The sequence below is a fragment of the Miscanthus floridulus genome, chromosome 8 (genome assembly GCF_019320115.1).
Source record: "Miscanthus floridulus cultivar M001 chromosome 8, ASM1932011v1, whole genome shotgun sequence".
NCBI lineage: Eukaryota > Viridiplantae > Streptophyta > Magnoliopsida > Poales > Poaceae > Miscanthus > Miscanthus floridulus.
In genome coordinates, this window is record NC_089587.1 from 29,500,058 (window position 1) to 29,512,996 (window position 12,939).

General features: G+C 44.6%; 1 protein-coding gene across 1 annotated transcript; it reads right to left on the reverse strand.

Annotated features, from left to right (window-relative positions):
- Positions 1-11,377: 11,377 nt before the first annotated feature.
- LOC136471445 (F-box/kelch-repeat protein At1g80440-like) lies at positions 11,378-12,598 on the reverse strand. Its single transcript, XM_066469180.1, has one exon. The coding sequence runs from the start codon at positions 12,587-12,589 to the stop codon at positions 11,390-11,392; it is 1,200 nt and encodes a 399-aa protein (XP_066325277.1). The 5' UTR covers positions 12,590-12,598; the 3' UTR covers positions 11,378-11,389.
- Positions 12,599-12,939: the final 341 nt, after the last annotated feature.

The window sequence follows — 12,939 nt, forward strand, 5'->3', positions numbered from 1 at the left end:
GCTAAGGTACAAAGGTTGTTAGATGCGAAGGTCATCAAAGAAGTCAAGTATTTCGACTGGCTCACAAATGTGGTTTTACCCAAAGAAGAATGGGAAGATGAGAATGTGCATAGACTTCACTGACTTGAACAAAGCTTACAAGAAAGACCCATTCCCACTCCCAAGGATTGACACCTCCAATAATAAGGTCGTAGGTTGCAAACGGCTTTCCTTGTTGGATTATTTCTTAGGATACCATCAGATTTGGCTGAACAAAGAAGATGAAGACAAAACAAGTTTCATGACTCCCTCTAGCACATACTGCTTTGTCAGGATGCCCGAAGGCCTCAAGAATACTAGTTTAAAATTCACAAGAATGACCAAGGTAGTCCTCAGGCCTCAGTTACACAAAACCATTATAGCATATGTCGATGACATCATAGTTATGAGAAAGAAGGAAGAACACATTGCAGACCTCAAAGAGACCTTCAGCAATCTCAGAGCCGCAGGGCTAAAACTCAATCCCAAAAAATGTGTCTTCGGAGTAAGCAAAGGAAAGGTGCTACGATATGTCGATGACATCGTAGTTATGAGAAAGAAGGAAGAACACATTGCAGACCTCAAAGAGACCTTCAGCAATCTCAAAGCCGTAGGGCTAAAACTCAATCCCGAAAAATGTGTCTTCAGAGTAAGCAGAGGAAAGGTGCTAGGATGCATAATAGGGCCCAAAGGCTTACATGCAAACCCCGATAAGATAGACTATACTTTCAATGGTAGAGCCATCATCCAAGAAGGAAGTCTAGAAGCTCACAGGAAGAATAGTTGTGCTAAATAGATTCATCTCAAAGTCTGTAGAGTATAGTTTGCCATTCTTCAAAGCACTAAGGAACACAGATAAGCTAGAATGGGGGCCAGAGTAGTTGAAGGCCTTCTAGTAGCTCAAAAGCTACTTGGCCAGCAATCTCATGGTCACAGCACCAGACCTAGAAACCCCCCTATTACTATATGTGGCAGCATCATGCCACAAAGTTAGTGGAGTTCTGGTTTAGGAAATATAGAGCAATTCAACAACAACTCAGCAACCAGTTTACTACATATCAAAGGCATTGCCTAGAGCAAAGCTCAATTACACAGAGATTCCAAAAATAGCCTACATAGTTCTGACATCCTCAATAAAGCTGAAGCACTACTTCCAAGCACGTGAAATCACGGTGCCTTTAACACAACCGCTTGGTGACATCTTCACCAACAAAGAAGCTTCCAAAAGAATTGGAAAATGGGCAATAAAGTTATCTCAGTACAGCATAAACATGTTGTGAGGGCAGCAATAAAGTCCTAGGCACTAGCAGACTTCATGGCAGATTGGACACATTCATCTCAATCAAACTCAACCACCAGCTCAAGTATGGACTTTACATAGATGGTGCTTGGGGCATCTAGGAGCTAGAGCCTCCGCTGTATTGATATCACCATATGGTACCCGCTCCAAGTAAGCATCCAAGTTAGCATTCAAGGCAACAAACAACATAGCCGAGTATGAAGGCCACATACTAGGACTCAACAAAGCGAAGGCACTAGGTGCACAAACAATACTTGTAAAGATAGACTCTTAAGTAGTAGCAGGACAAGTGGAGGAGTACTTAGCACGAGGGCACTAATTGGTCAAGTACCAAGCAGTCGTGACAGCCTTAGAGTGAAGGTCCAAGGTTTCACACTGAAATACGGACCAAGAGCAGAAAACTTGGAGGCAGATGAACTAGCAAAGGCAACAGCTAACAATTTGCCCATGCTAGAAGGGACCTTTTTCCAAGAGCTAGTAACACCAACAATGATAGGGACTTCGAAGGCATTCAAAGAAATTCTAGTCACTGAGTCAAAAGACTGGAGGCAGTTGATCATTGACCAAAGAACTTCGCTATGTATAGTGACTGATAAAAGGGGAAAGCAACGCCCATGTAAAGAGAGAGACCAATGAATCAATGAAACCCTAATTGTGTCATATGGATTGTAGTCTTGCTTGAATTAACCTTTGCTCCGCATTCGGCAAAGACCTTCGAGAACTTAGTCTGCTAGGATGCATGGGTCATCCTCTATCCTAGACCTACTTGGAGTCTATGTATCAACGGACCTCACTATCTTTCTTATGTTCCTTCTTCATGGAGTCATTAGCAGAGCAGTAAAAGTGCATTTGCTGTATTTTGTGTGTTCAGGTAGAGAGTTGTTTTGATTCAATATATAGGCCAATTTGGGCTTGGTAACTAAAGCAATGGTATGTTGAATATTTTTATTTTTTGTGCTTTGTGTAGGTTATGGAGTCTGAGTGCGTTTGAACATTTTTTCTACAATGGCTAAGGGAGAAAGAAGAGGGGTTCCATGGTGCATTGGCTACCAATCTGAAGGAAGCTTTGCCTTGGAAGCACGAGTGCCACACAGGAGCGGAGCATATCTACCTCATTTTCGTTATGTAAGTCTGTATGGAGCAGTACCTTTATTTTGCAATCTATGTACTACTTGTGTTAGTACATCATTTGACATAGTTGTTATGTTAGTGTCGATTGTTATTGTAAAAAGTACTATTGTTTGTGGACATGATGTATGGATGTAATGATTATATCTGTATGGTGTGTGTTCAGTAAGCTATTAAGGCCTAGCTAAATTAATAAATACGTAGTGTCGTTAGTTGTTTTGTCATCATCGCCGCCGCATACCCGTTGGTGACAAGTGAATCACCACCAAATCGTTTAGTAACCTGACACAAACTAAAGGATCATCCTAGGCAGATCGTACTACAAGGTGATGGTGACCATGACCTTTGAATAGACGATTCATTCGCCCATGATGTTGGTGTTCACCTCGACACAAATGTACTAGATGTTAAAGCGACAGCGAACCTACACTTCACATAGGCAGGTCGCTGTGTAATACGACGGTGATTATGACCAATACACAAGCGGTTCAGACGCCCAAATGACAGTGATGTTCACATCAACACAGATATATCGGACCTCAAGGCGACAATGAACCCACACTACACATAGTCAGGTCATGGTGCAAGGCGACGGTGATTATCACGATTACAGTCAGATCATTGACCAATGCAGCGGTGTTGAGATTCCATCACCGTCGGTTCTAAACCGATCGTGATGACTTTGACTATCACCATCGATCGTTTACTGCCGAGGCCAAAAACTAGTTGTGATGGGTGTTCCAAACCACTGGTGATAGGTCTGATGTAGTAGTGATAGTCATACAAATTCATGCAGTCCTACATATACAACACATGTTTAAATAAGTAACAAGTGAAAAAGAACATTGGAAATAACATAAAAGGTCAATGACAAAGAAATTACTGGGTAACCAGTAGAGATAAACACTTAGTATTGGGTTCACTATTCACAAAATGTTGACACATATGCTACCACCTAATGGAAAGATGACCTTTTAGAAGATTAAAGTCTAGACATTTACGGATGATATTTCGTAATGGACCATCCTCTAGAATACTGGAAATGTATGTGGGTAGCCTTTTCTTTTCAATTGAGTTGTGTATTTCATCCTTACTTATTTTATCCCGTCTGCATTCAATAAAATTATGGCCACAATATTCACAAAATATAAGTCAACAAAAAGATACAAATAAACTAAGAAGGCTACTTACAATAGATTACTAGTGTACATCTCAAATAGAGTACTTCCAAAACTCCACGAACTGACTATGGAGATGGATTCAATGATTTATCACCCCACATCTCTATTGTCAAATAATTGGGGCATCTAGGCACTGTAATATCAAAGTGCTTCAACATACTATTGATGACATACTCAGAGAGAATTGCATGTCCCTTCTCGTCCAATAGGATATTGAAGAAATGAATATTCTCACACATTACATTAAGATTATGCAAATCGGTTACTCCTTGAGCAATGCTTACAACATACCTATTAAGTAAATAAATAATCAAATGGTAATACTAACCTACTACAAAAAGTGACTAGAACCACATAGAATTGAATGACTAAATAATAATATATACCTCATAATTTCATTAGTGATGAGTTTGACTCCATACGTGTTACAATCACCTCAAGTGAAACTTATAGTCCACCACAAGATAGATACAAATTTCAGCATCAGGTAGAGGAGTGTCTAAGCTTGTGAACATTTTCTGTAACTTTGTCTATTGCTTCAAATGTCACTCCATCAGGCACATGCACTTCATTCGTCGCCACATTGTGACGACACCCTTTGCCATACAGAGTTCATGTCCATATGAATTTATTTATATGTTTGCCTATTATTAAGACATGGGAGTGGAGGTCGATGGAGGGCCATCGAGGAGGGGAGTTCGATAAGGTTGCTAACATCAACCAAGGTTAAGATGCATAGGTTAATGAGATAAGTTAGGCTGGATGGAGCTTGGTCGGGTGAGATCTGGAGTACATTTAAGCGGGGGATAAGGCAGAGGAGGAGCGTAGGCGACGGGATCAATTGATTTGTTCATTCACTATATTTAGAATCATCCAATGTTTGATTTCATCTTTTAGTTATGTTTATGGTCAACTGTTAACAAAAAAATGATTTTTAATATAATCAGTGCGTTATTTTCTATATGGTCACTCTATCACACAAATTAATAATACAAAGTTCACCATACATGAAATTTTATCCTAGATCTCCCACTGATGCTACCTATATGCGTGGAATGTTGGGGTGGAGGGTAACCCTATAAATAGTGCTATGACCATAAGATTGGTGACAAGTGGCAATGGTACAAACACTACACACAAAAAGAATTTGTCTACTAGTGAAGCAAAGTCTATGCTTGATAGAATTTGTGGAAAGACTCCCTGCACTAGCATTCATAATAAACTCCCTGAAGAAGAGAAGGAATCATCTCCCGAACAAGAAGAAGAAGTTTTGATAGCCAAATCACAACCACTCCAATCCAAAGATTTAGCTGTCAATACCGAACCATTAATACCCCAAAATCTTCCAAGGGAAGAAGAAATTCCACCTTTGGAAATCCCTTTTGAATTTAAGGATGATCTTTTTTATGCTGATTTTGGGAAAAGTTTAAACTTCCAGTTTCACAAGAGACCTTCGAGCGAATATAATTCAATTCCTCTCAAGAAGGCATCTCTTAGAAAGCATCCTTATTCTCATGTAGGACATTGGGAAGAATTCAAGGATGGCATGTATAGTGAACCCATAAAAGGAGAGCCAAGCCATCTAGAAGCTATTCCTATCATCTCTCCTTCTATGCCCACATTAGATGACTCATTCAAACCCATCCTTGACCCTGATGACTCCTGTTATGCTCTTTTTCCTGAGACTCATGATGATCCTAGAAATCCACCAAGACACCCAAAGCATAGGAGTCATGAAGGCCACAAAGAAGACCAAGAAGAGCAACAACAATGGCTGGAGGATATTAAGAACTTATGTGTCGTTGCCATTGAATGGATGGATGAGGCCTTGGACAAGATCAACCCGAGAATCACCAATCCAAGAGAAATCTTGGACAATAAAATGACCAATGAATGTCATAGGCATGGAATGATGGAGACAATGTTTTCGGCTATAGACATTCATGAGGAAACAACCTTGGAGTCTGCAAAGGAAGAATGACATCGATGAGCATGGAAGTTATTTCATGAACACCTCATCAAATCCATGCTCACATGAGAAATCTTCTGAATCAATTGGTCTCTCTAACATTGCCACACACGAGATCTTAAACCCCCTCATGCTTCTTGTTCACAAAAATTTTGAAAGGGTGGTTATAGATGCATATGTTTATCATAAATATTGCAAATCTTGTTGGCATGAATCTTGAGATAGGTACACAAAGGTTGGTGTTGGAGGGGAAACCACCTCACCAACTTAGCATGATTCGAAGGTTTCCCAAGGATGAGCTTTTGTCCTAAAACAAGCACTTTCGGGAGACAACATGAGCTTTCACCTTTTGCTGTTATGACCTTGTGAAATGAGAATAGAAATATAATTGTGAAAATATTCCTTCGGGTATTTTTGTCACTAACCATTCCAGGTTTGAAGCAAAAAGAATGAAGGATGATGAGGCAAGGTATGTCCAACCATTTATCATGCAACATTTAATTACATCCATCTAAACTTGATTTTTTCTATAAAATTCAAGCTGGGGATAGACTTCTCTAAAAACATTTCATGCCATGTTGCTAAATTATCCTGGTTATCGCTACCTTCAAGGCATGCTCAATTTGCTAAATAACAATCATGCTCTTTCATCTCCATTTGAATAAATCTCTATAATGCTTTCATGCTACCTTTGTCTGCTATAGTATGCTTAAGGTTTAGAGTATGTTCATACATCTTTTAAATTAAGTAAGGAGCTTAGTTTAGGGGTGCTGATCATACTTTCAAAGGCTTTTAAATTAAGCATGGTGCTTAGGTTAAAATGCCTTCCTAAATCGAATTAGACGTGGTGTCTAGGTTGATTTTTGAGTCGATAGTATGCTTTAGTAGATATTGGATATTTTTATTGGACCCTGTAGGAAACTCTAAATTCAATTTAGGTAAGTTACAAGATGAATTCAAATCGAAGATGAAGCAAGGCACATGATGAACTCTAATAACTTTGTGAAAAGAAGACACAGCTCATTCATCATGGATGGAGGGACTCAAGTCTGCAACTCCAATGAATAACATCTCATCAACCAAGAATCAACGAAAATCAAAGAGAGGTTGACGAGAGAAGAACATGCAACTTGTCACATCCTCATCTCCTAGATCAGATGATGCAAAGAAAAGCTAAATGCAAGGAGAGGTCTTGATCAACAGACCTAATAAGCCCTCACTAATAGGAGATAATTGTGAAAACAAATCATTGAGGCATAAAACAAAGGGTGAGGCGGAAGGTTCAACAAAATGGCAAGAACGAAGAGTAGAAAGATGGCATGACAAAAGGATGAGAAAGGAAGGGTGCAATCTCGGCAACAAGAAGCTCATAACTGTGAGTCTAGCCAGACAAGGAAAACTTCAAGCAAAAGGGAAGGACCATCATGAGTCATCTACCATTCGTCATGTGGTGTCATCAAGCTTCAATGATGAAGGTAACATCCTAAGGTAAATGGTCATTATTTAAATAGTTTTCCTTGAACACTCCATAAGTCTCTAGAACACTCCAGAAAGCAACCCACCGAAGCAGAGCCTGAGAGGCTATCAAGTGGGGTCGGCCGGCCCCACCTATAGGTTGACTGACCTATGGGACCCATGGGTCAGCCCCTCTTCGCTATGTCGGTTTTTCACTTCCTTAAAGATTGCATCAATGCCATTTATTTAAGTCGGTTTGATCTGAGGGTCCAGAATTGATGCTACCCCCTATATATACGGCCATGTACCCCCTCTAGAGAGCCATCCTAAAACCCTAATTCATATCCTTCTCATCAGAGCCAGCAATCAAGAGAAGATTATTCATCCATAGGATCTAGTCTTATAAATAGAAATAGTGAGATAGAGAGTGAGGGAAGAGTTTGGAGCAGGTGTCGGCCTATCGGTGCTCTCTCTACGGCTTGTACCTTGGTGGATCTAAGTTCTACTTGAGCTTGCTTCTGAGGTTTCTCTGGTAATCAACTTCTGATTCAAGTAAGCATCTTGTTTATATTGTTCATCAGGATCATGACTCTTTTGAGTGCTTTATTCTCTTCCTTGGGGGAGTAAAGTATTAATCATAAGTGTAAGCGTGGTGCTTAGACTTGGGTTAATCGTGGATGCACCATGCATTCTGGACAAGTGGTAGATCGCGAAGTAGCGTTAGAACGCAAGTGTGACATATTCGTTGAGTCCTCTGTAGTCCACCTCCCGTTTGTAGGCCAAGTAGGACCCAGTTACGAAGGAAACCATCCTCTGTTGGTGTCTTTCCCTAGTAATGTCCTCAGTTGAATGGTAGAAGACATAGCTTACCCAAGTCAGAACTAGAGAACCTTAGTTATCCTCTCTATGCTCGTGTTTATCCTAACCTTGTTGCTACACTTAGTTAAGTTAGACCGTAGTTAGTCTCACATGTTTCCTTGTGGATACGATACTTGAAATACTTCTGAGTGAAAGCTACAGCGGTATCCGTGTGCTTGCGGATTTATCTATGTGCATTAATAAATACCAACAATCGTCGATTCGCTTTATGATCCGGCAGTGAAATCTCAACGGATCGGACCACTGCATCATCCGCCGAGCCGGTGGTGATCAGAAGTTTCATCGCCGGTTTGTTCTAGTGAATTTGTTTTTAAATTGATTTATTTCTTTGGCGTGCACAATACGTTACGGTGGTGTTACAACTCCTATCGCCATTTTATCCGGTGATGGTTGATGCTCGTTTACTTGTGTCTGTGCATCACTATAAAGTACGGTGACAAGCACGTCTTCCTTGGCGTATGGTATGGTATCCTTTTGTTTGTTTGGAATCTATGTTGCCCATTAGTGTGTATTGAATCTGGATCGTTCATCTAGACTGAACCCTAAGGCTAGCCGATCGGTCTAAACATCAAGGCCATCCGCAGTCGGCTACAAAAGAAAAACGTTCGTCGCCGCCTCACGCATGCCCTAGCGCATTGTTCCTCTTCATTGTTTGCAATTTGTGTCAACCATTATCGGCCTCACGCCGTACCGCCACCAAATCCAAAGGCAAGGGTAATGCTTTCGCACTTCAGTGATCGATCTTTGTGGGATTATTTTCCTCTTCAGTCATCGCATTATTAAGCAAGCTCTAGCATCCTACTGCATACTGACGATCGCATCCCCGCAGGCTCTTCGAGATGAAGGAGGCCCCCAATAGGAGGAATGCAGTGACAAGCCTCACAAACCTTGTCCTTGTCGAAACCGGCGGTGATCAACAACGATTATCACCGTTGACTTTCACCAACGGCAGCCATAACCGTTGCTGAAGGGGGTTTGGAGCCGGCACAGATGAACTTTCTGTAGTAGTGAATGTTGCCTGAGACTTGCCTGGAAAGTTGATGCTTTTTGTCTGGTGAGGCAAACTCAGAGGAAGTGTGTTTGGTTTGAAGCCTGTGCCTGGGAATGCTAATGAGAAGATAAATCATGTCTGCATCGTCTATACATGATTACGTAACCCCATTAATAGTGTGTTTATCAAATAAATGATTTTTGTCTATTAGTAAAATTGTTAAGATTAAATATTTCTAATGACAACTCTCTTTGTGTGTGTTTTTAAAAACTTATGTATGTGCAATAAGTATTTTTGTATTGATATATTACTTTTGTATTGATATATCCACGTAAATAATTTCACATCAAGCGAACTGTTGGTTGGGTTCCTTGTGGTGGAATCTATCCACCCGGGTTCAAGTCCTCGACTTGGCATGAGTGCTCGTATTTTCCTAGATTTATTTCAGGATTTAACGGCGCTATACTTTCAGTGGTAGGCAACGTCCCCGTCGACAGCGAGGCGTTCATGATGACTTCGTGAATCTCGAGATCTACCGGTTCAGTCCTTTAGAAGTGCTCATAGGGGTAGGGTTAGCGTACGTATTTTCATAATAATTTCACATCAAATGGATATAATAAAGGGACATTTTTTTGTTAAAGGTGGAAATGCCAACAAGATGACAATAAAATAAAAGGAAAAGAGAGTCGTGCTCATGATTTGTGTGGCTGGCTTATCAGCTACATGCATTAATTATGCTAGGCAACAACATCCACGCCACAGTCAGGCTACCGATTTTGTCTGCCTGGGCGACGAGCGGCTGCCTGGCCTAGTCACAGAGACCAACCAAACGTGTCGCAGGCAAAGATATTGGCAGAGCTTTAACCAGGCAAGTTTGCTCCAGGGTTTAAACCAAACATGCCCTTAGAGAGTGAACCACACAACATCCGAATATGTTCGATAGGCCCCATTTAACAGAGCTTTGGGCGGCTTTGACTTTAGCCCAGCTTCTCATGTACTGTAGCAGTAGTTCGTTTTCTCTCTTCTCTCAGAATGAACTAGGAACCAATGAAGGCATTTGGAGCCGTGTCAATAGGGACTAAAACATGTTGCTTTGGAGCTTTGTCTTCTTTGTAAGCCAAATTGTGCAAAATAAGTTGAGAACCAGAGTTATAGTCATCGTTTCAATAATGGCATGTGCTTCGTTAGCGCCTTAGATCATCTTCAAAAGTATTGTTTTAAACTCACTCTCTAAATTATCATTTGATGAGCCATTTAAATAAAAATCACTATTTATATTTTTTTCACCCTCCAACAACTTCTCTTGTGCGTACTCTAGGGAGCAAATCCGGCTCTCCGTCTTAGGTTAGCAAGAAATCCCAATAAAAATGACAATATTTAGATATGTAATTAAAGAAGCTATTGGAGTTTTTTTTACCTAAATCTCTATTCCTAACAATAAGAAAGGATAAAGAGGAGCTGAAGTTGAAGCAAGCTCTTCCGAGTAGGCTATATGTAGTTAGCACACCGCCATGCATGGAAGAGTAGTCTTTTAAAAAAAAACATATATGTTATTGTTTTATTAATAACCAAAACATGAGGTTATACATGAATTATTGCTTGTGGCGTCTGAATCCTGTGGCCATGCTAGGTTGTTTGGTGTAACTAACATTTGTGGCTAGCTAGTCGAGTCATGGCTCTTCTCCCCCTCCTCTCTATGCCTTTTCATGTCTATACAGAGGCTAACTCTACTGCTGAATTGGGGAAATTTTGTATGAAGGCAGTCCTCAAGTTGCGGCCGTGGGCACCTGCTGTCTACGCATGACGCGTATCCTATCTTGCCACCAACACCGCCATGGTGCGCCTCTCTCTCTCTCTCATCCAGCTTGGCCTCTGCCTCAATCTCCTAGACTGCCTTCACCGTCAGCGCCCTCCCCTCCGCCACCACCATTGCCGTGACCCACGCGGTCATGAAGGCATGCTCAACAGCCGCGCGAGGGCGTGAGCTACTGAGTTAAGAGGGGCTGCAAGTGAAGTCACGAGCTAAGCTACTGAGGTGTGATTTTGCGAACCGAGTGGATGAGGAGCCATGACAAGGATAGAATGGTGGACACGTGTCTTTATTTTAGGTGAAACAACGTGCGGACAAAACGTACCGATTTTTTTCTCCGACTTGACGTTGTGCCTCCTACCACTCAAATTTGCCATAAATCCATGATTTTGGTTGTGAATCGAATGAAGTTCCCTATCTACCGCTAACAACTGCTGGCGTAATAGTTTGTAATGTTTTTGGCCATTGTTTTTGCAGAATCGGCTTCGCTGATTAGCCTCCTGGTTCGTCAACTTAGACGCCAGTTGCCACCGGTTTCAACCGGAAGACATGATGTAACATGCAGTATCGAGATTATCCACGCCTTTTTTTTAAGGGGAAGATTATCCATCGACTGGCAACTTTGTAGTCAAATGGAGTGCTGGTACAGAGTACATCCCTATATTTGTACACAGCATGCCGCCTGCACATGTCCGGCGAACTCCGGCGGCGCGGCGACGCGCGTCCACGACGGCGTCGTCTGGTTGTGGCTCAGGACGTACACTGTGTGCTCAGCGCCGAGCACGACCACACGGCCGTCCCCGATGGACGCGACCGTGGTCGCCGCGCGCGCGTCCTCCGGCAGGCGCGCCAACGTTCGCCAGCTGTCGCCGCCCTCGGCGTCCCGCGCCACGACGCATCCGTCGCGGAGCATGTACATCGTGCTCCCCGCGGCGTCCGGCACCGCGCAGCAAGCCCTCGGGCACGCGCCATCCTCGATCACCCGTTCTTCCATGGGGCCCCACGACCACGTGGCCGGGTCAAACGCCTCCGCGGAGCCGGCGAACCGGCCCTGCGCCTCCGTCGGGTACCCGCCGACCACCACGAACATCCCACCGACGCAGACGCCCCTGGGCTCGTCCCGCTCCCTTGCCATGTCCGGGAGCGCCGTCCACTCGTCGGCCTCGGCGTCGTACGTGGCCGCCGACCGCAGCGCGTTCTTCTCCTCGTCGTGGCCCCCCGCGACGAACACCTTGCCGCCGACCGCCGCGCACGCGAAGAACGACCGGCGCGGCGGCGGCATGTCCGCGCCGCGCCTCCACGCGCCGGACAGGAAGTCGTAGACGTGCACCGCCGCCGTCGGCGCCCACGTCTCCGGGTCCCACCCGCCCAGCACCAGCAGCTTCGCCGCCGGGCCGCCCTCGCCGGCCGCGGCGAGCTGGCAGAAGAGCGGGAGGCGGCCGCCGCCGGGGGGAGCGGGCAGCGGCGCCCACGAGCCGGCGGCCGGGTCGTGCAGCACGAGGCGGAAGGAGTATCCGGCGCCGGAGGCGGCGTACTTGCCGGCCGGGCCGGAGCCGGCGAGCGGAGGCCGCGCCTGCGCGAGCGCGAGGAGCGCGTGGCGTCGGCGGGAGCGGTGGTGGGAGGGCGACTCGAGCTCCGCTTTCCAGCCGCGCGAGACGCGGCGCGCCGTGGGGAGGTGCTGGAACCCCACGCGCAGCAGGCACTCCCGTGCCATGTCCTCCGGGAGCCCCGGGATGAGGTCGCCCATGGGCGTGGCGGGTGGTGGCTCCATCCTTGCCCTCGCCGCGGGTTCTTGCTTGCGAAGCTGGAGCGTGTGATCGGTGTCGTCCGGAGTGGGCGTGGGCGTGGGAGTGATCATCTCGTGAGCTGCGTGGAGCGTGTGCGTGTGCGCGCGCACAGGGAGATGGTGCCGGAGGGTTTATATACGAGGGGTGCGGGATAACCCGTCGGATTGGATTGGACTGGGACACTGGGTGGGTTGCGTTGGATGTGATCGGACTGAGGCGTAGACACGGCGGCGGTCGTCCACGGGAATGGCCTGCGATTGTGACGGCGGATTTCATTTTCGAAATGCTATAAAATACACGTGTGTTTTAACACGAAAAAACACATGAATTTTTTTATCTCTCTCCCTCTCTTTTTCTCACCGGTGGCCACCGGTGCCTGCGACGCCGACAGGCGAGCTCGCGACAGCGGCGACGGATCTGT